The sequence below is a fragment of the Drosophila montana genome, unplaced genomic scaffold, assembly GCF_035044405.1.
Source record: "Drosophila montana isolate Dmon_TW-CO22-7 unplaced genomic scaffold, ASM3504440v1 contig_3733_1, whole genome shotgun sequence".
Lineage (NCBI taxonomy): Eukaryota > Metazoa > Arthropoda > Insecta > Diptera > Drosophilidae > Drosophila > Drosophila montana.
The window spans coordinates 41,002-64,145 of record NW_026998620.1 but is presented as its reverse complement, the minus strand read 5'-3'; the positions used below and the strand labels follow the sequence as shown (position 1 = coordinate 64,145).

General features: G+C 41.1%; 5 protein-coding genes and 1 long non-coding RNA gene across 6 annotated transcripts; 1 reads left to right on the top strand and 5 right to left on the bottom strand.

The window, feature by feature from the left end:
* Positions 1-9,702: 9,702 nt before the first annotated feature.
* Positions 9,703-11,047, bottom strand: tex (THO complex 3 homolog tex). The gene is made up of 3 exons (XM_064693943.1): positions 10,852-11,047; positions 10,251-10,785; positions 9,703-10,198 (listed from the first exon to the last, which is right to left on the bottom strand). The coding sequence occupies exons 1-3, from the start codon at positions 10,939-10,941 to the stop codon at positions 9,855-9,857; spliced, it is 969 nt and encodes a 322-aa protein (XP_064550013.1). The 5' UTR covers positions 10,942-11,047; the 3' UTR covers positions 9,703-9,854.
* A 483-nt stretch (positions 11,048-11,530) lies between these two features.
* On the bottom strand, positions 11,531-12,575 carry Sec20 (vesicle transport protein Sec20). Its single transcript, XM_064693945.1, has 2 exons — positions 12,353-12,575; positions 11,531-12,299 (listed from the first exon to the last, which is right to left on the bottom strand). Exons 1-2 carry the CDS (start codon positions 12,431-12,433, stop codon positions 11,697-11,699), a joined length of 684 nt encoding a protein of 227 aa, XP_064550015.1. The 5' UTR covers positions 12,434-12,575; the 3' UTR covers positions 11,531-11,696.
* On the top strand, positions 12,543-13,861 carry LOC135436363 (E3 ubiquitin-protein ligase RNF4-like). Its single transcript, XM_064693944.1, has 4 exons — positions 12,543-12,684; positions 12,744-12,987; positions 13,047-13,166; positions 13,226-13,861. The coding sequence occupies exons 1-4, from the start codon at positions 12,637-12,639 to the stop codon at positions 13,687-13,689; spliced, it is 876 nt and encodes a 291-aa protein (XP_064550014.1). The 5' UTR covers positions 12,543-12,636; the 3' UTR covers positions 13,690-13,861.
* Positions 13,862-13,871: 10 nt separating this feature from the next.
* rumi lies at positions 13,872-15,328 on the bottom strand. Its single transcript, XM_064693942.1, has 2 exons — positions 15,127-15,328; positions 13,872-15,065 (listed from the first exon to the last, which is right to left on the bottom strand). The coding sequence occupies exons 1-2, from the start codon at positions 15,263-15,265 to the stop codon at positions 13,972-13,974; spliced, it is 1,233 nt and encodes a 410-aa protein (XP_064550012.1). The 5' UTR covers positions 15,266-15,328; the 3' UTR covers positions 13,872-13,971.
* A 2,368-nt stretch (positions 15,329-17,696) lies between these two features.
* LOC135436368 (uncharacterized) lies at positions 17,697-18,457 on the bottom strand. Its single transcript, XR_010437509.1, has 2 exons — positions 18,021-18,457; positions 17,697-17,940 (listed from the first exon to the last, which is right to left on the bottom strand). It is a non-coding gene; the product is annotated as an uncharacterized LOC135436368 (long non-coding RNA).
* A 2,027-nt stretch (positions 18,458-20,484) lies between these two features.
* On the bottom strand, positions 20,485-23,082 carry Nepl13 (Neprilysin-like 13). Its single transcript, XM_064693938.1, has one exon. It carries the CDS (start codon positions 22,942-22,944, stop codon positions 20,656-20,658), a length of 2,289 nt encoding a protein of 762 aa, XP_064550008.1. The 5' UTR covers positions 22,945-23,082; the 3' UTR covers positions 20,485-20,655.
* Between the last annotated feature and the right edge of the window lie 62 nt (positions 23,083-23,144).

Here is a 23,144-nt window from a genome sequence, read left to right as displayed (position 1 = left end):
ATACTAACAGTCCATAAAAATTCAAGAGTGGAATGCGATATTTATATTTTAACGACCTAGTCGATAATTGAAGTGCAAATATAATCAAAAGCCGTGCAAATCAATGAGGCGACCGACCGCATGGCCAATGAATTGACCTCTCATTAGCCATAAAGAAATATAAATACAGATGCATTAGTGTCAAAAAGAGATGGAAATAACTTCAATTATAAATGACATAGATAAACTATTTGATTTAAGCAATGGTATTATAGATTAGGAATTAATTATAAAGGGAACAACAGATGTTTATTAATATGCGAATTTAAAAAGTCCTTTAAAGGACGCACCTAAAAGGGAGAGACTTTAGAGTCACCTGCTCGTCGAGCATCAACAAAAAAGGATTAAGAGCTGTGAGACAAAGGACACAATGTAAACTCAACCGAGTGGCCCTTCCCTTTGTTGCAGCACTAAGCGGCTTTCCGTTTGTTGCAACAAAAAATAATGCAAATGCAAATGCAACAAATAAAGGACACGGCGCATTTCAAAGGCGGGCAGGTCGGAGTAAATTCAAAGGTAAGTGCAGCAGTAGCTAAAAGTAAAACAAATCATAAACAGACTCGCAGCAAGTCATTCATTCATTCACTTATTCACTCATTCATTCGGTGAGTCAGTCACACTCATATATATTCATTTATGTTGGCTGCATTTGAATAATGAAATTACCATCTTTGTTTGGACTTCTTCTTTTTTTTTGTGCGGCCAACAAGTGAGCAGCATAAAAAACACAAAGGCACACAAAGCACAATACAGCCACGCCCACAGCGACGACAGAGACGGGGGGCGGGCCAGACAACCATATGTGTGGCAGGACATGGACTCTGGCCTCGTAAACAAAATGGCATATATCCATTGTGTACTTTGTATGCGGTTCCATTTCTGTCTGCTTGTGGCCTAATGAATTTCTAATTGCCTGATCAACAAGAGTATATATATTATCAGGAATAGTCTAGTTTAGTTTAGTTTAGTCCGAAAGAACTTGCGAAAATGCGTAAAGGTCATTGTTACACCTGGCTCGTCAGGGAAATGACAACTGAATTATTGCGAAAGGAAAGTTTTTTATATATTAATATTCATGCTAACGACTATAATAAAGACGACTAACTAGTATAGACACGTGCCGCAAGGACATGGTCATAAATATTAGCGTCGATGGCTGGCTACTGCTTACATGTGTGTGTGTATGCCATATAGCACACATATACACACAAAAACAGCGACACAGCCATTGGCAGTATTATGAACCTATTGTTGGCATCCGGTCGAGGGGGGGGGGGGCTGATGTTGCTTGAGGGCCTGTACACTTTGTTAGGTTGATAACAAATGGCAGGTCTAATAAATTCGATTAACTGCAAGCGACACGCTCACACACACACTCTCGCATGGAGAATAATTGATAGTCGTTCATTGCGCGCAACTTCATTATAAATTTCTTAACACATATTGAATAGCAGTGCAAACAATGCATTACGTAAAGTGAGTGAGAGTAAAAAGTAATTCATTAAAGTCGCTGCCTTTTCAGATTCGCTTAAATTCAGCAAAACCAAAGTAAATGTAAAAAAATGGCCGGCGATGGAAACGGAAATAAGGCGCGTTTAAGCTCATCGAAGGCGAAAGGCAACAAAAGTGCGTTACAGCTAACCAAATTATTGACAAGGTGCGGCATGTTCGGGCTCACAAGGGTGGCGAGTAAATTGTCAAGAAGCAACGTAAGATTAAAGGCGACCCGAAACAAAGGCACAAAGTCAGCAGGGCAGAACAATCCAAGAGCGAATCGGGCGGTCGAAGAGCAGGCTGCACACACAATTACACACACACACAAGCAAAACAATCCAAGAGCGAATCGGGAGCTCGAAGAGCAGGTTGCACACAATTACACACGCACACACACACACACACACGCAGAACAATCCAAGAGCGAATCTGGGGATCGGAGAGCAGGCTGCTCACACAATTACACACACACACATACACGTAAGTAAAAAGTTTCACAATTTATAAGGAAAGCACATAAATTTTAAATTCGCCCCAATGAAATGCTTTGTAGCCGGTTTAACGGTATTTTAGGCAGAAACAAATACAAACAAATTTCCAACTCCTAAAATACACACACACACACATATGAATATTCACTTGGCTTGGTTTTTTTTTTGTTATTTATGAAAAAGTCACGTTGCCCGGAATTGTTGAATATTTTAATAATCGCACCTGTTAAAACAAGATTTACGAGTAAACTTGACTGCGTTTAATGTCGTATACACACACACACATTTGCAAGGCGTTTGAACGCATTTAAAGGAAGGCTCCATTGAGTCAGCTAACTTTACATTCCACTTAGACTGCATTTTGATGACTTTTTTCATGACAAACATGTCCGAAACATTGCCCAGAATGCAATTGAAATGCGATTTTCCAGGCAAACACGTGTAACCAAATTATCGGCGAACACAAATGGAAAATTGAATTTCGCTACGTTCCGTTTTAAATTCAATTATATTATACATATAAATGAAAATTGAATTTCACTACGTTTCGTTGAAATTTAATTATATGTGAAAAATAGCAAACCAAATAGTAGCGAGAATTAATTAAAATTATTATTTGTAATAATGCTGCACATTTTGTTGACGTTAAAGTAAACATAAAAGCGAATCTATTCAATTTAATTGAAATAATCCAAGGGATTAAATCCGAGCTCAATGTTTGCCTTTATATTAAATTCGGAATACAGTTAGATTGATTCTATTTCCTATGCACAAAGCTTGCTACGATAACAAAATTTAAAATTATTTGCAGCAAATTTTCCCAATACCTTTCGAGCACGTTCTGAGCAAAGGGAAAAAAAAATCAGCATCGGGCAACTTTTCCATGAAACACAGACTTTATCGTGAAATTGATGAAATTTAAGAACGCACGCATTCAAGATATGGTCAATAAATCATTAAGTGTGTGCGAGAGAGAAAGAGAAAGTGAGTCGGAGATAGAGCGAGATGGTCTGTTGCTGTAGCACCTGCTGCCGCGATGTACAACTTTAATGTTTTCCGCCGGTCGAAAACCTGCCCTATTCCCTGATGCCAGCAAAATGAAGACTCAGCTAGAATTTATCTCATTAAGATGTTGGCTTTTCGATTGAATGTTCTACAAATTATTCAATTACGAGCAAAGAAATTCACGATGGTAAATCAATAAATAGAGTGCCACAAATTCAAGGTATCATTCGCTCCTTTGACCTTTAAATATCCTTACACATTTGCCCGCAGACTCGCTCACAGCTCACGAATTTTCCCAAATGACTCGCATTAGGTATAAAAAATGTATTAGGTTTCCAACTGGGCCGAATTGATGTCGTCTGCCGCATTTTGGGGCACAAGCAGCCAACTCGAAAGGGTAACAAATTGTTGGGAAGTTCGCATACTTTTTAACATTTTGCGTTTTATGACAGTCGATAAACTGATTGAGTCTCTGAGATTTCCATTCCATACTTATTGTGCAGACAATGTTTTTATGTTAGCCCAGATTCTGCCCAGGTGAAGGCATTCACAATTGTCGTGCCCTTATCCCAGGTACATCTATTTTGTGTGCATAAATAATAATTAAATATGAAAAAGTCATTCGGGAATTTGTATAATATTTTCATGACTTTTAAGTGGTTTTCCACGCACATTTTCCGTAGCTGAATATTGCTACTTTCTGAATTTTAATTGTTTTGCCGAATCCCAAATGGGAATAATAATAAGCAGAATAATTTATTCTACTCTGTATATTTTGCATCGACTAGCAAAAGAAACAAAATGTTTTGAAAAAGATAAGATTTTAAGTCCTGGACAATTTTGGATTATCCTCAAGCACTTTAAGCCTGACTGGGCGGCATTTTGTGTTTACAATTTTCGGGTCTGGCAAGAAAGCTTAACTGCTTTATTGATTTTTATACCCTGAACCCATGAAAAATTTGGTAAAAAGGGTATATTCTATTTGTGCAAATGTATGTAACATAAAGTATATATATTCTTGATCAGCATAAACAACCGAGTCGATCTAGCCATGCTCGTCTGTCCGTCCGTCTGTCCGTATGTCCGTCCGTCCGTCCGTCCGTCGGTCCGTATGTATGAACGCAAGGATCTCAGAACCTATAAGAGCTAGAGACTTGATATTTTAGCTGTAGGTCCTCCTAGTGCTCGCGCAGATCGAGTTTGTTTCCGATATTCGATAACTTGCCCCGTTTCCAAGTAATCGATAAAAATCGATAACGAAATCCTGTTTGTTGAGCAAATCTCGTAAATAATAAGAGCTAGAGTCACCAAACTTGACATGTAGCTTCTAGAACAGTGTATATATATCAAGTATCTTTGATTTTATACCTGTCGCCTGTTGGACGAAGTGGGTTCAGGGTATCCGCTAGTCGGGAGCTCCCGACTAGAACCGCTTACTTGTTTTGGCCTACACTTTGGTCTCGGCGTCATAATTAAGGCCAACATTTCCGACTCGCAACGCTAATTAATTTTTATTGAGAATAAAAAAAAGCCCTGTTACACATATTTCTATTTGACAGTCGACGCGTTGGCAATTAATTAATTCAACTTCTTACGACCCGTTTTAGGATCCGAATTATTAAACAGCTTTTTATGCCCGAAAGAAGTTAAGCCCAAAATTCAGTTTAAACGTAGCAAAGAGATTTATCGAAGATTTTCTTATGCATTATTGGCCTTTTTTTGAGCTAAGCTTATTTGTCTCAGTTGGCTTTCAACGCATAAGAATATTATTTCACAAAGTCGTAAACACAACAAAATGAAATTTGATTCCATTTAATATCAAGGATACGAGACACCTTTCGAGGACAACTTCAATTTGTGGAAACATTTCACGAAATTTAACCTCAAGTCGGCAAGTTCTAAGCAACTTTGTTGTTAGATTAAAATCGCTTCAGACAGAATGGGGCAAAGTTTCGTGTTAGAAAGTCAATCCGTGTGTTTGCCTGGGTTGAGGCTCCCGCCACTGGCAATAAAACCGTATTACGGTTGCGGGTCACAACTTTGATTTTACGAACTGACCAACTGACAACAGAAACGACCGCAAATGTGTTCAAAGCAGACTACTTTCATACTTACACTGAAAGCTATTAAAGCTAAATTCAAAATGTTCCCTTACTACCTTTAATTCCCATTTCCACTCAGCTGAGTGGAATTTCCGAAAGCGATGAATCAATTGGTATTACAAAAGTACGATAAGATCGCCAAGAGCTTTAAAAATTGTTAGAAGACTATAGAGTTAATTTTGTTTTAAATTGTATTTTTTGATTTTTTAGCCTTTAGCCGGGGTAGGTTTCACGAACGTTAGAAATTCGAATTTTCCCTTACCACCTTTAATTCCCATTTCCACTCAGAAGAGTGGATTTTTCGAAATCGATGAATCAAGTTCTAAATGATATTTTGCATTGTTAAATCACTTGACAACTTTCGATGAGCTTTAAAGAAAACTTTAAAGACTCTAGAATTTGATATTTTTTTAAATTTCTTTTGTCTTTTTTTTATTGCTTTTTAGAATATAAAGCTTTTTGCAGTTAATCTACCTAAATATGCGTCAGTACTCTGGCAAATGGTTTATAAATTAGTTTGATTTTCGGCAAGAGGATAATTTGCGAAAGTTACTCGCAACGCGAGTTAAGGAAGAAACTTTGCCTAAAGCTGCTGCCAGGGCAATTTTCAATGTCATCGAATAGATGCCAGCTGAGATAAATAAATGTGGAATAAGCCAAAGGGGGGTGGAATTAATTAAACTCCCAATAATGAAATATATTTTTATAGGCATTTAAATCGAAATTAATTTGAATGCTTGACATCAACCCTGTCTCCAAGTTAAATTGGATTGTAAATATTTGAAGGTTGAAGAAGCGAAAGTTTCGTTGAATCGTTTTTATTTTGAGTTATATCTTAAGTATTATTTAATAACTTTTCAGACAACTTTTGCCTATGTTTTTAATCTTACAGATTACTTAAATCATTCATTGATGGAGCTTAAATTATTATTACAGCCAACTGACAACAAAAAAACAAAGGTAACAATTATAAGGAATTTGTCTAAATATTGGCAAAGAATAATAAAGAAAGCTAATCAACTTAGATGGCAAGAAAATTGGCCTGCTAACTGCAAAATAAATTGCAACTGAAAAAGCAAGAAACAGATGTGAAAATAACTTGCAGCAAAATCGCTGAAGGCAGCCGGGGCCAAATGAAGTGCAAACTGTCAAATGTCCCTTGAGGACACTTGGAATCCCAACCGATTAAATTTCTACGCATGTTTTTAGCTGGTCGCCAAGAATGTGCGCCACATTCGGACACAATCCCCAAACAACCGGACAGAAGCCGCCCAAACCATAGTTTGTTTTTAGATTTTTAGGGCCTAGACGAGGCGAGTTGGCTAACTGTTTAAAGCCGTCTCTGAAAATTTAAGTGTGAGCTGAAAAATAGTTGCGAAGCTCGTTTACTTAGACTGGCAAAATGATTCGCAAACAAAGACGGCCTTATTCGGCATGGCAACAGGAAACAAAAGTACAAAGGATTAAGAACCACGTGTGCTCAGGTAAGTTTTTGTCGATGCAATCAAAGGTAAAGCGTTAAGCCGACTTGCAAAAAGGATATACATTGTAAAAGGCGAGAGTATAAAATGTGCCAACCAACAAATGTGAAGTAAATAGACAAAAGACTCCGTCCTCCCAGTACACATAGTACAAAAAAAATATTAAACTGAGGTGGGAAGAATAAAAAAATCAACGAAAATAAAGCCAACTTGAGGGGCTGTAAATAGAAAACTTTTTTGCACAGGTGACAGCAGTTCACGATGGCAAGGGCAGAGAGCAGGGGCGGGGAGCGGGAGCAGGGGCAGGGAGCAGGGAGAAGAGGCCGGGACCAGCGAGCAGGGAGCAGAGGGCAGGTGCAGGGAGCAAAGGCAGGGAGCAGCGAGCAGGGGCAGGGAGAAGGGGCAGGGGGATCAGGGAGCACGTGTGGAGCAGAGCGTGCTAAAGTATCTCGTATCTGTGTCTATCGCAGCTCCCCACGTTATGCCCTATCTTTATGTTCGAATTAACCCGGCACATAAATCAGTTAAATTGGATTTCTGCAATTTTTGTGCTTTGTGTTTATACAAGCATTTATTGCGAAAATTAATTTTAGTTAACCTAGCTGGACTTATCGCCACATCTAGTCCAACACAGGTAATATGCTCACCTTACATCTACAAATATTTAATAAGACTTTGTATTCAGTTCGCTGCTGGCCAAGTTTCCTCAAGATTTCAGTAGTCATTGTCTAAATGGAACTCAGACTCAGACAAGTTCAATTTAATAAAGAATCCTTTAAACGGGGTCAGGGTTGACTTTTTCTCTTCGCAACGTGCCAGGTGCGTATTTAACAGTTGTAAGCATATTTTGTATTTAGAAATGAGAAAATACTGATATTATTTTGTGCAACCATTGTCACATGATAATCAGACTATGTGTGCGATAAAATAACCCGAAAAAAACACACAAAAACAAACAACAAGGCATACATTTTCATAAAGTTCGCAGAGAGAGCCTCAAGAAAAAGCCTCATGGCAAAATGTTGTCAAGTATTTACCCAAAAGTACATCTAGATAGAATCCTAAATGAATTTAGCTACCAATCAAGAATATATTTTGACTATATTTTTCTCACGTTCACGAAAATCATTCCTCCTTGGAGGGGCTCAAAAATTTGGTGGGTGACGTTTTGCCGTCAAATTAATTTCCAAATATCTATATAAAAAATCATTTGAGACGTGTTACACATCTTTCACAGAATCCAAACTTCTTCGGTAGAAATGCAATTCAATGATTTCTTTGGGTGAAGTTTTCATTTTTTTTCCGATTTGCTTCAAACTTATTTCCAAAGCTCTGCATAAGAATTTAATGAAAACGTGTTTCAGCGATTTGAGAAATTCCACCCGCAACAGTGGTAAATTGGCGGAAACCGTTTGTATGAAAGTTGTTTGCTGAACATCCGATCAGTTTCAAAATCGTTTTCAAAGCTTTTTGAGAATATTTACTTTACAGGTGCCACGGGCAAGGCCGGGTGGTATTTTATATATGAATTTGAAAGCCCTGATATAGCATAATTTATCCTGTATAGACGCAACAATCTGGATGTTTTTTAAGTAATTTAAAAAAAACAACTCGAAATTAGACAATCAAAGTATTCAGGACATCAAAAACTCCTGCAAATGGGTAACGTGGCTTTTACACATTTAATATCTTGGCCAGGTTGGCTGTTAATTGGTCAAATCAATTCCGCATGTTTACAGCCAGACAAACTGCCAATTTGTTGATTGTCAGCGTCTGTCTGCCCACCGACAACATTTGCATAATTTGGCTCAGCTTGTGGCAGGATAAACGGTAGCCTACGTGACTGTCAAAGGATCGAAGCAGTGCAGTTTGTTGCATTTTTAATCACAGCCTCTCCTCCAACGGGGCCGGAATAAATTAAATCTCTGTCGTGTCGCATTTTAACTCCAGGCAGCAACACCTTTGGCTCCTGCTGCTGATAATGCGTATTCTGTGCGCCTTCAATTTTTGTTGCCGTCAAAGATTGTGGCATATTAAATTTTGGTTAAGTGCCAAGTCCTGGAGGGAGGAAGGGAAGGGGCGTCCCGATACTGCCACGCAAACAAATTCAAATCGGATGCGAAACTCGTGCCGTCGGCAGCTTGTTCTTTTCGCTTTTACGGCCGCGACTCCATTTATTCAAATTCAATTTTATATTAGAGGCCACTCACTTCAGACTTTATTGCCGTAGAATGGCTTACAAAGTGGATTGAAGGCGCCCATAAAAACTGCCGATTTTTGGCAACCCCGACTTGACTTCAAGCTAATTAAGTTCCACAGCTATATCCGGTGAGGCCTTTCTTTCGATTTTTTGTACAAGAAATGTATAAGAAATAGAATAAAATTTGAAACATTTGATTTATTCTATGTAATTCCTCTTAAACAGCTTAAACAGTAGCAAAAAACATGGCAAAGCTAAAGGACCTTATGAATATTTACCAGCTCGTAGCATACAAAATGTGTATTGATAATAATATATGCCTTGCCTCATATTTGCCATCCGTCTTAAGGGCAAGTCCAAAGTAATATAAGTGAAAGAGCAGTTGGTCGAACTTTTGCAAATTGCAATGCTTTTTAATTATATGCCCGACCGAAGCAAACTTTTGCTCTGTTGCGGTTTGGCTTTGTGGCGGATGTTGCCAAGTTTGGCGGTTGCCTTTTGGTCGAGTCGGTGACTGATTGCAAATGCTTGGCATTCCGTTTGTGAGAGACAGAGCCGGAAGGTATTTTGGCTTTAATCTGCGCCAAGTAGACAACCATTAACATAAATTTTCTAACTAAGATCTATTGCCAGGCCTAGTCCAGCTCAACTTAAGTTAGTTAACTAAAACTTTCATTCCTTCAATTATTATTATTATTGGCGTAATGCTCATTCGCATTTCCATTTTCCTTATTATCGACCACATCGTCAGGGAACTTTAATCTTATCCCAATTATCAGACTTGTTAGTTTATATTAATTATGGGTTTTATCCTATTTTGTTTGTAGACCTTATTTAGATGGACAGCGCATATCAAAATATATTTATCTATAATTAATATTAAATTTAAATTCAGAAAGAAATATTACATTTTTATTTTACCTACATTATTTGCTTAACATAAATAATTAAGAACATGAATGTTTTAGGCAGTCATTAATATCTAAATGAATCCGTTGAATATGCGCAAATTGTATGAATTGTGGCTATTTGAACTCTGTAGCTACTCGGGAAAACCGTAGATCTTCACGTTGCCAACATCGCGACGCCGATCGCCAATAGTTTCCTTTTCATCACAGGCATAGGCCAGTAGATACTGCTTGGGATGCCATGCTACCGTGAAGGTGGAAGCGTCCACATGAATGTCGGTGACTCGCTCGCCCGTCTCTGTGTACGCAATGTCTATGACCAGATCCTCGCTGGCAGAGGCTATCAGTCGCTCATCGTGGCTAAAAGATATAGTACGCACGGGCCACTCCAGGCGGCTAATCATGCGCAGGCAGGCCAACTCGTTGGCATCCCAGAGTGAAACCTGTGCATCCGCTGATCCCGTCGCAAAGTATTTGCCTGCAATCAATAGCATTTTACAAAGTTCCGTTTTAAAACATCGTCCACAAACCTGTCGGTCCGAATTCAATGCATATACAATTGGCGGGGTGTGCCTTTAGCGTCATCTGGTGCTCCAGGCTGGGGTAGTTGAGTACGTGCATGCAGCCCATGCCATTGGTCAGAAAGAATAAATCATTTGTGTTGTTCCACGATATCTCATTGACCTCAAAGCTAAACGGCTCCTCCACACGGATTTTATTCGTGCGCGTGTCTATGAATGTAATCAAATCCTCCTTGTTACCCACGGCAATTGTCTTGCCGTCTGGCGACCAGGCGATATTTATGTTTTCGCCCTTTGTGTTGGTAACTGAAACACATTTGCCAACCCGTATGTCCCAAATGCGCACGGTCTTGTCGCCGCTGGCCGTGCTGAACTGGTCCGGATTCGTTTTGTGCCAACACAATTGGTCCACGGACGCAGTGTGGCCGCGAAATACGTTGCTCTTGACGAATCGATCGCGCTCCAAGGCGTAAACAGCGACAGTTTTGTCAAATGACCCGGAAGCCAAGTGGCAGCCATTTGCGTTCCAGCACACCGAATGTACCTACAGAAAGAGAACCAAGACAAGTTAAATAAATGCCGCCGACAGACAAAATGGCTTTATACCCACCTTTGACATGTGCGGCCGCTGCTCGCGTATTTTACTATGCGATCGAAAGTACGACTTGAGATCCTCAAATGTCTGCTCGGTGCGATTCATGTTATGCGTAGTTTTTATAGATTCCGCCAATTTTATAAACTAAAACAAACCAAACTTAAACTCGGGGCAGTGCTGTCAGCTGTTGCGCACACCGGCACGCAGTGTTGGATAACGTCAAGTTTTCACAATTTCACTTTTAAATCAGTTGTTATCAGTATATATTTTTAAATAGTGCAAGGTTACAAAAATCTCATAAGTAGCACAACATATTTTGAAATCGTCTCATTCAAAGTCAGATCATCTTATTTCCCGTATCGTGCAAAAACCGAAAATGCAGATTATATTTTCATATATTATTATCATCCTATGTACAATGGCTTCTATCAGCGGAAAAACAGTGTTTGATCAACTATTTCAAAGTGAACCAAGAGGCGGGTATTATTATCCAGCGGCATATCAAGGCGGGTCATATCAAGGCTACGGACAGCCTCAAAGATCCAGACCCAGATCGCAGGAGCATCAGCGTTCCTATAAGGACATTTGCCGCATGGTTAACACGAATGGTTTCACAAATCCCGCCGGTGTTCCTCGATGTCCATATTAGAACATTCTATCAATGCTTGCAATTATTGAAAAATACATGTGCGGCTTTAAATAAATATGTTTTCCTATTGCGTTTAAATAGGTGCCTGTACAATTAATTCTTAAATTAGCGAAGCGTTTTACACATAACGAAGACTTCCTATACCGAGTAAATTAATAAATTACTTGCAAAATTTCTTCCACGTGGCTGCAAAGCAGATCTTGTTAATAATCTAAAACAGTCGCTTTTGCACAATGTAAAACACACAGGCAAGGAACAGGCAAAAGGCGAAGAAGAGCAACATCTTATCGGTGCACTCGCGCCGTCCATATTTCTTTAGCAGCTTGCCCGACTGTGTGATACTGCCAGCCGTGTGGTGCAGCTCATCGTTGGTGGCCTCCACGTTCTGGGAGGAAGCAACAAGGGTTTCCAGAGTAACCGCACTCTTCTGTGTTGTTTCCGATAGATGGCGCGATATGGCCAGCATTTTCTCGGTGACGTCGTTCTCCTGCGATACAAGACTGCCACGATTGTGCCGCGCACCTGCCGTTGTGCGCTGTCTCAGATCACTTTCGCCCGTGATGGCCATGAGCTCTTCACGGTTGGCTTTCTCGATTTCCAGCATTGTGGAGACATTGGCCTTGCGGAATGCTTGTAAAGTTTTGGAAAATTGCTCGCGATGCGTGTCCACCTCTATGGCCAATGAGGGATCGGCCATGTCCCGTGCCCAATCATCCAGACGTTCAATGTTTTTGCGAATCGCCGACAATTTCGCACGTCCCGCTTCGTTGAGCTCCTCCAGTTCGCCGATAGAAGATCTGCTGTTAAGTATGTCCTAAAAATTTGGGATTCATATATGTAAACGTAGAGCTTGAATTGATCTCTTACCTGTATAATGGCCTTGGCTTGCAGATTGTTATCAATCAGATCTTGCCGTATAGACTGAAGCGTGAATTTATCCTTGTCCATGATTGCAATTGTCTTTCTCTTGTTTTGACGTGACGTGTGGCATATCGATAACTGCTAATTCTGTTTGCGTTTTACAACACTTTCTACTTGCCCGTTGAGATGCGATAGATTTCTAACAGCTGCTTTTCGATAACATTTTTTTTTGCTATGGCCGCCTAAATGCTACAGTTTTAATATAAATTTGCAAGTCTTGCTAACAGAAAATGTCAGGTATTTGGAATATTTCGCTTTCGGAATCACTGCCGTCACCGGTAGGCTTACACAATTTTCTTGAAATAAAGCCCTTAATAATATTGTGCACCATTTACAGACAACTGCAAACGATTCTATCGTTAGCTCTCATTCTCCCATCTACGGGCAAATGGAAAATTCAAGCTCTGACAATAATAGCGAACCTAACTTGACACCGGACATGTCGACCTCTAGTTTCAATGCTGACCGACCAACAAGCAGAGATACTTCGCCTCCAACATTGGATTTAACAGATGACGGCTGGCAGCTCGCCCTGGAAGAATCGCTGCGCAATGAACTCATAGAAGCCGAAATAGCCAGCAGTAAATACTTATATTCATAATTTCACATTTACATGAAATTAATTTCCAAAAATTTTTAGTACGACTTTTCTGTGAGGACGTTGAACATAATTTGGCTGAAGTTGGCTTGGGACCGGAGGGCAACGATTCGGTACTAAGAAACATTCTTAGTCAAAGGAATAGTATACCCGAAACCACGAGTAAGTCTGATTGATTGAAGACTAGGAACTGACCACGAACTAATTTCATCTAATTACAGACCAACCAGTTGACTTAATTGATCTGTCAAACATTGAATTTAATCCGATTCCCCGATCGGCCAGAAGTCTTGCTCCGGATGCTATCATAGATCTATGCTCACCAGAGCCAAGACGCCAACTTCCAACATACATTAATCTAGCGGATTCTAATGAACCACAGACGTGTGTCAGGCGGCGTCGCTTATTAGATACCTCCAGCGACCAGCCCGTAGTTGTCGAAGAGGTTAAAGCAGCTGGTGTCTCGCCGCCAAAGCAAAATCGTGTCGAGAAAACTGAGCCATGCGATGAATCGTATAAATGCCCGGTTTGCTTGGACAGCGTGCGTAAGCGTGAACCTTCTTCGACCCGCTGCGGTCACATATTTTGTAAAAGCTGCATCCTAACTGCCGTACAGTCAACTCACAAATGTCCTCTATGTAACAAGAAAGTCACCCAGCGTTCCATATTCCGCATTTACCTTTAAGACGTTCCTCCATCAATTATTATTGATTTGATTTGACTTGTCAAATCATCGTATTATTACTTTATTCTGAGATATTTTAGCTGTAAGAAAATGGATGCATTTGTTCTTTTGTTCATTATCCAATGGAATTAATGAACAATGAAAATATGCTATAATAAAACAAAATAACAAACGACTGCAGCTTATATAAAAGATGTTTAATGCACACAGAACGTGAAACATTCTTTTATTGTTCAGAAATTCTTACAAAAATTAGCATTAAAATAAAACTTAATATTCTAACTATAGCTCATCCTTGAAACCGCCTATACGCTGCATTTTAGCATCGGGTTCTACGTCGTATTTAATCAGTTTTTTGTAGCGTTTTAGCAGCTTGCGCCAGTAGCACTTGACATCTTGCATACGCAGGTGCTGCGAAATGAAGTCATAGCCACGCTGAGCTATTTCCTGGGCCAGGCTATCGTGGTTTTTAAAGTAGGTTAGCAATTCTTCGTATTCCTCCTGGCTGGGATAACTATGCAAAGGTACGTAATGGACCCAGGGCTTCAGCTGGTGGTAAAAAAACTCTTGCCACTCGTCGCCTACATGGAACACAAGCGACTTACACATGAAAAGATGTTTCAGACGAAAACTAGCAGCCACACCGCGAAAATTAAATAGGTATTTGTATTTGCAGTGATCCTCGAAGGACACTTCACTTGCCGGTGGTGCATCGAGAGTATCTTTAGGTGATTTCCATGCCTGATTCTTCGTGTATTGTGCCTCAACAAGGTGTGGCTTTCGCCTCGAAAGCAAAATCAACGAGTCGCGCTCATCCGAGGTACGTGAGCCGCGAAAGAAGCCAAGTTCTTTTTTGTCATGCCAAGATATACTTGATGAGCACTTCTCCAGCTTTTGGCGCATTAAGTCCCAGCGTCCGATGCCCGTTGGATGCAATTTGGTGGCAGGTCCACCTGCCCAGAACGTCCAGGCGGGATACATAATGTCCCGATACTCGTTCGTCTTTGAGAAGGAAAAAACTGGCCCATCGTGTTTCCAAGCTGAATGCAGTTGCGGATAGTCCCGTGTATTGATAACCAAGTCCATGTTGGGTAGCTCGTCCAGCAACTGTATAAGAAAGTGCTCAATTCCCTGGCAGCGTGCGGGGAACATGCAATCATCATCACGGTACAACTGCTTATTGTAGATTTTGTACCGCGTGCCATACTTCGCGGCGTCTTCAATCATTTTTCGAGTGAAACCTGTTGATTTATACGGCGCCAGGTCGCGTTTGATACTCGCGGCGTAGCAGGTACAATTAACGTCATTTACATCCGTAGTGCATGGCTCATAGCTGGCTAAAGCATTTTGTATGCTCTGAGAAATTTTAGACAGTTCTAAAAGATATTGAAATGATTTTAATTTATTTTTTATTTCAAGCAGCGTTGGCTTACATACTTGCGACCTGATTTGGGTCTATTCCATCGGTTTCACGACAAGTTGTGTGTTCTGCGCCGTCACATTGTGTCTTAAGTGTCCCATTGCCTGAGTTGCTTAAACTTATTAGTAATATAATTAATAAAACATTATTGTTCATTCTTCGAATAAACAAATGGCCTGCCGCTTCGCGAAAAGTTATCGATTTCGGTACAATTCATTGTCATCGTAAGGAAAACGAAAGTTAGCGTTCTGTTCCATACAACTGCTACGCAATTAGGCGGACCATTGGCTGTATTGCAGGTAATCGTGCATCAAAAACATCGACAATCTGTGGACACGTCGTACTCTGGTCACACTAATTTGGTAACAGCTACCAAATAGAGTTGCTCTTTAGCACTCGCGGAGTGTGTGCACACTGGCTGATACAAAATGAAAAGCAGCCAACACTACGTCGAAAGTTTCCGTATTAATATTAATTTTACACGCCAAATTACTGACGACAAAATTCAATAAAACGACTTTTCTTTCTGCGATCGCTTAATTATGCGTGTGGCATGTATTGTCAAATCGAAAACACGTAAAACGAATCAAGCGCGGGTGTACATTCATTCCATTGTCCATAATTTATAAACGAATTTTGCAACAAAAAAAACGAAGCGAATCCAAGATTAAATAGCAGTCAAAGTTGACATAACTGCAAGTACATACTCAAGTATTTATTCAAAAGTAAATTATTGAACAGCGGGAGAAGCACGCAAAGAGAAAAAAAATACACAAATTCAACAAAAAACGTAATTTTGGCAACGAAAGTTGTGTACCCACAACTAAACACGAACCGTTCCACATTGGAAAACTGCAAGAGGAGTGGAGTGGAATTTGCAACAAGGTGGGAGGCAAAGGCGTTGGCGAACGCAGCAGCAGCAGCGCACCAGATGATTGTTGAGATAATTGCCTAATACAATTCAATGCAAAAGAGGTAATTTTATCCAATCAACCTGTAGGTGCACCTTTGTATATATGTATGTGTGCGCATACATACAGATGGCACATCTGTATTTCTGTATTGTTCATGTAGATGTTTGCTTGTGTGTGTGCTTTACTAAATTTTCAGCGTTAATTGATTTAAGACAGGCTTTTTATAATATTATTTTTATTTCTTCAGTTACAAAATACAATTCGAACTTTCATATTGGGCGCTGCAAATATTGCTTATTTTCAATCGTGACATAAAACCATATGAGAGAAATACCAGTTGGTTGTTGATTTGTTTGTGTTAACGGCTTATAGCAAGGTGATGTGCGTCGCGGGGTGTCGGGGGGTGCTGCTGCTGCTGTGATTTAATTTAACTCGCTCCCGCATTCGGTTTGCTTTGAGCTCAGCTTCCGTTCCGCTTTGTTTCGTTTGTTCGTTCAGTCAACGTCTTTGCTTTTGGTGTCTCATGCGCTTTGGTGTCCCATTTGTTTTTATCACGTTTCTGTTTATCTCTTTCCATTTTAAAAGTACTCAACATTTTTCAAATTGTTTTTCCCTGCTTTAAATATCACACATACAGTTATGTATATTAATAGAGAAGTGCATTTTGTTATCATTTATTTTTAAATTACTAACTAAATAAACTCCGCAACATGTGCTATTAATTAAATAAAGGAATTTTTATTTTATGCAATCCTAGCCCTCTTATCTTTGTTCTATAATTGTTATCTTATATTTCGAGCGTCAACTATTATCGGCAGCCATGCAGTCTGATTATGTGTCATAAAGTAGAAACTCCACCTTAGATTTGCAATTGCAACCATCAATCAATGTGGAGATTACTTACCTGCTGTGGCTGTAACATGCACATCGATACATACATACACGCAAGTGTATATTTATATTCTTGCATTTTAGTGCAACCCACCCCCAAACTCTAAGCCCAACACCAAAGTCATCATGTTATGCTCTTTTGTTCCTGGGCCTGCGCATTGGAAATGCTTGGCATTTTGTGTCAATTGATAGTATTTCATTAGGCTAATATTGCCCTCGATCAGAGCCAATTAAGAGTATAAACTTCCATAATAAATTAACTTTCAAATTGAAATGCAGTTATTTTTCGTAATCGAGATTTGTAATTAGTTGTATTTACATGTGTATATCACCACATATAATCGCAATTATATAAACATATTTATGGCTTTCTCTCTTGTGATATTGTGTTTCCAGTACGCTCTACACTGTAGAGCGTGCCGCGCTTATCAGGTATTCTGGTGGTGTGTCATACGAAGTGCTCAAATTTCATTGTTTTAAATGCACGCACTCCCTCCCAGTTGGGTGACTAAGAAGTCGTTCTCTCGCACTCTCTTTTACTTAGCTGTTACTCTGCTTATGCTTTTATGTTGGTCAAATTATGCGACTGGAGAGGCGTCGACGTCGCTGCCTATGTTGTGGCAGCGCAATAGAGAGACGTGGAGCGAGAGTAAACGAGAGTGCGAGAGCCTTCATGAGTTACAAAGCAGCGCCCCACATCGACGGTTGCTCGTCGCCCGTTTGTTGGGTTTGTTCGTTCGTTCGCTCGCTGCGTTTGTTCCATTAATTTAATTTGGAAATAGTAAAATGTAAAAATAGTTTAATATTGTGTCAAATAAGTGGACTTAACTATAGTCAAAATGTAATATTAATTGCCTTTGCTACCTATTGATAAATCGATAAGTGTATACAAGGTAAAACGCGCATTCTGCGTAATTCACCACACCCGCAAACCCAATGAGCAAACCCCCACTCCTTGTAATATCGTTTGCTCTCTTGGCGTGTTGAGAATTTCATTTCCAGTGCGTAGTGCATTTTAACAGTAATCTATCTAAGGCAAGTGCCAAAGAAATTTGTGTGTGGCAAATCGATTAAGTTTTTTTTAAAGTTACAAAATATTAACGTACCTAAGTATAATATCGCGCAGCTCCATTGAAATGCCTTCGAGCTCCTTATCAGTTGAAAGTCGTATACAAATACAAATACATACACAGAAAAGCCAAGTGCGTTGCAAAGTGTTATTCATATCGGAAATATTTTGCTAACATTATTTTCCTTAATTGTGCTTGCAGCTGTTCCCAGAAACATAATAAAATATAATTTTTGAATACAACTCTGGGCAGACAGAAGGTTGGGTTTGTTTTGAAAAATCGATGTTGCTCGTTATTGAATATGCATGTGCGCGCCTCTGTTCTCTATCTCTCTCTATCTCGCTCTCTCTCACACACCCTCTTCAACCAGCTGTTTTGGGGTTCAGTAATGTCGCAATTGACGTGTCGGTTAACGGGAGCTATTTCCTATATTCTTAATTCAAGCACATTTTCATGTGTACATTTTCTGTAGTCTCCAGACTAATTTACATTTTTGGCAATGATTTCCATTTATTATGTTTCTTTATCTTCGTGGCCCCAATGCAAATACCTGAATAAAATAATAAATAAATATTTATATATGTAATGGCAAATACAATTTTATATATGTGACAATCTGTTTTGTCCGAAGTCGATGGATAAATATGGTCGCATTCGTAACTGGTACATAATAAGCAAAATCAATAATTGAATGGCGAAATAAATTTCTTTATTAACTGCTAGCCAAAATCGAATGTAAAGTGTTATTACTCGAATCTCTGGGCCATATATGAGCCTGCAGAGGCGTCATCATCGCCCACATCACTTCTGATTGCTTGTGTGTTAGTGCATGTGTGTGTGTGTGTGTGTGTGTGTGTGTTTTGGCGCAACAGATAATTATTCTTAACTCTAAACAAAGCGAATTGACAGTCAAACTCTATAACAGCTAGTTATTTCCGTTATTTTATTTTCAATCTAATTATAATCTAATATATGTAGTTAAAGCAACTCACCTGTAGGTACATGTAAAACATAATGGATTAATGGACTCCCAATTGCTTACCACTTGTAAACAGGAATAGAAGCGTCTGTTTGTTGCTTTTCATTAAAGATAAAAGTTCATTTCAGAATTGAGATCTAAAATCGTAAATCAAATAGCGTATTATGTATAATGCCAAGCCAGCAGTAGGGAATCGTTGGGATCATTAGAATATGTGCAGGGGATCTTATTCTTCGAGTTGTGTCAAGAAATTGGGTCATTCGCTTTGAAAACTTAAATGTTTTTTATATGGTTGATTTATTTGGGGATTTGTAAAGTTGATTTATCAAGTTGTTTAAGTTTGCCAGCTCTGGCGACTATTTTATTTCTGCTCGACATGGAGGGACCCTTTGTTTTATTACAATTGTGAGTCAGGTGCTGACATATTAACTTGAATGCATTTCAGCTGCTTTTAAATAACATTTTCTCAATAATTGAAGCCGCGTCAGAATAGATCATGACAAGTATTACATAAATATGTGGCTAAAGATGAATGAATAATGATAAATATTATTAAATAACTTTGATAGTACGTTTCTAATGAGGGTCGATGAGAAATGTCATTGAACATTGAACGAATTTAAAAATATTTGCTTGTAAAGTGATCTCTAGTCGTTTTATTCTAATTTGAGAATATGCTTGTTTATTGCTTAGCTTGCTTCTCTACTTCAATATGATTCACTCTTTTTGTAGTATAAATAATTGGACCCCGTACTGTGTTTATTTGTCGTAATTTTATACTGCGGCAACAAGGTTTTTTTTAGTGAAGAGAATTCAGATATGCTCACACACACAGCTTTATTTATAATATAAACATACATTTATTTGATACGACGTGTTTATAATTTTATAATGAAGCTGAAATCGATCGCTTGAGGCGTTCTAAATGCATAACTTTTCCGATAATAATGCAAATTTGACTTGACGCTTAACCAAGTAAACGTCCATAAAAATTAATCTTACGTATCAAAAAACAAAATGTGCAAGTTCTGTGAAAGGAAATCCATTGAAACTTCCCGAAGAACCCGCTCGCGTTTGTAACATAATCCATATCCTATCCCTAAGACGGAAATACGTGAGTCACAAACCCCTATATTCAATAATTGTTGTTGAAGTAACCGATTGACAGTTAAAGGCCAACAACGACCCACATTCGCTTTTTTTTTTGTATCTACACCCGAGTACAAGTATATATATTGAAATTTATATTCATGTACATGTGTGCACATATGGCAATTGTATTTTTCTGTTTTTGCATCTTGCCGCTGCGTGCCTAAGTGCTTAATTCTGCCTTCAACCCGAATCTCATCTCACGCTTCACCACATCGATTGTCGCCGTCATGCACATATGTATATATATAAATATACCTATATATGAGTGTAAGCCCACCTTTTTATAGTGATTTCTTTTCCTTGCTGTTCCAAACGCTTTATTCAGTCTCGCCCTTGCTGGAAACCCATAACACACAAGCAGAAGGAGGCTTCTCTATTTGCTAAATATTTATTAAAGTGTGACTTGATTGTAAGCAGATGAATTGGGCTTAGGAATATGAATAAATGGAGTACATCTCAGTGGTTCACTCTTAAGTGTATAGTCTTAATTTTACCTGCGCGAGCTTATCTTGTTTAAGTTTTCTGCTGTTGTTAGTTGTCTTAGAAAATTAGGCACTTGTTGCCGCTGTTCATGTGGGTGCCCAGTGCGCAGCCGAATTCCCGTGCGAACTCCTCCGAGTTACTCAGCGGCCCGTTGACATCCCAGCGCTGCGGAGTGTGCTGCATGAGGGGCATTGCCTCGGATGCGGGCTGCTCGTCCGGCTTGGCCCAGCAGCGGAGCTGAGCAAAATATATGAAGAAAAGCTGCGTGTTGGTGTAGTTGAGCTCGGGCAGCGTCTCTCGGAAAAGCAGAGGTTTCAGCTTATAATCGACCAGCTCCAGCCAGCCCAGGTACGCATTGAAGGCGACATTCAGAGCTCCGCCGTCGGCAATGATTTCTCTCAGGCGTGTCGCATTGCGGAACTCGCCGGGCTGGTTCGACAGGTAATTGCTGTATTGAGCACGCTGACACTCGGTGGCGTTCCGGTAGCCGGCCATGGTCAGCTCATTCCAGGGCGTCGTCGCTTGGGGGTGTCTGTTCCAGCCCTCGTCGTCAAAGGCCTGCAGCAATGCACTGGCCAGTCGTTGTCCCAGCAACGCGTATTTCAGCGCCTTGGGATAGTAGTAGTTGTAGTAGGGTGCCTGCATAAGACCCCAGCCGACGAGAACCGCTTGCTGGCGAGGCACGAGCGCTGCGCGCACCTCGAAGGCATTTACGGTGCCCTCGCGGATCTGTCCAAATTCATTGCCCCGCAGCGTGTTTAGATATTCGCGGGCATTAAAGCGCAGCGTTGTCTCCAGCCTTCGCCAGTAGTCTTCGTTTTTCTGGAATTGCAGACCCGAGAGATCGACGCCCTGGTAGTCTGGCAACTGGGTGTGGTATTGGGACAATCTGGTCCTGGCCGTCCGTCGATCACTTTCGTCCAGCCAGTCGACCTTGAGCTGTTGCTCAAAGGCTTTCACCAGGTCGCTGAACACCTGCTCCATGTCATGCTGTGCGTCATCGCGTTGCACGTGCCGTTGGTACATGTCGCCCAGGACCTGCGGGAAGAGCCGCTGCATCACATGGACACACTGACGTGGCCGCCGCATGGCCTGCTCCTCTGGCGGTTGGTTCAGCTCCAGCAGTGCCCTGTATATAATGTAACCGGAAATTGTTATCGGATTGTTGGCTTTGGCTGTGCGCACCAGGTGTGTCAGATAGCTCTGGGAACGCAGGTATACAGAGTCCGTATAGGCGTCCTCTAAAATGCTCTCGACAAAGAGCTTAAAGTCCAGCCAGTTGCCCAGCTTGGTGGTCAGCTCGGTCAGTGTCATTCGTGGATAGAGCGAGCTACCGCCGGGTTGCTGGCGCAATCTCTCCTGCCCCGTGCGTGAACGTCCGCCGTAAACAGGAACCTGGACTGATTCCTGGTTTCCGGGCTCGGTGCCCGGTAGGGTCTCCTCCTCTCGCATGCGTTTGCAAAGGTCAAATTCAAAGCGAATAATGTCGCCGCTGAAACGCGCCGCTTCACCACTCTCCATGGAGAACCAATCCCGCATATTATCCGCCACTTGCTGCTGGATCTGCTCGTAGATCTCGTCGCGCACATTCGCCTGCCGCGTGGCTATTGCGCTGCAGTGCTCGGCTGGTATGATAGTCAGGCGGGGCTCGCCCAGGTAAATACTATTGCCGCGCAGCTGCTGCAGATTGAGGTCCACCTCCAGCCCGATTAGTATATCCAGGCCATAGTTGCGGCGCAGCGCCGCCAGCATTTGCAGCCAGTGATAGTCGTGCTTCCAGTTCGAATTGGGCACATTGCGCAGTCCGCCGTGCTCTCGCAGTATCTTCATTAGGAATTGCCGCCGCTCGGCCCGGTTGGCCTCCACGGCGACACAGGCATCGTAGAAGCTGCGCACCTTGCGCACATTTGCCGCGCTGGCTGCGCTGTACTCGTTGGGATGGTGCTGCGGCGGCAGCGGGAGTGTCAGCAGGTCCTGCAGCTGATCCGCTATTTGTGCCTCGACCAAGTGCTGTGCCGTGACCAGCTCACCAGCGCGCAGTTGGCGATTGTGGAACCGTCCCCAGTTTCCGCAGGCGTACTCGTAGAAATCCACGCAGGGGTCGGCGCTCAGATTCATGTACTTGTGCATGTCTCTGGCCATGGTCTGGCGCACTTTCTGCTCCTGGCGATTGTCAACGTTGATGTTGCTGTGGTTGGGCATGGCGGCGGCTTGCGGCACAACACCTGGCTGCATGCCCGCCCGATTTATGTTGTTGTACCTGTATTGTGTGCCGGCCCCGTAGACCTTCCGAGCAAGGTGAAACAGGAATAGCGACAGAAATAGAGCAACTCGTGTAGTTCCCATTTTAGCGTTCAAAAATCGACTGAGCCCGGCGCTGAATTATGAGCGCCGCTATCATCTTTTCGCTCATGAACTTGACGAATTGGGTCAAGTTGGCCGACTGAGGCCCAGTTCCTAGGGTTATCGCCGTAGAGACACGCTCTGAGGCCGGCAAGGGAAGTAAACAAAATCGACCTTGCACGTCGATCATTTGCAACTTTTCA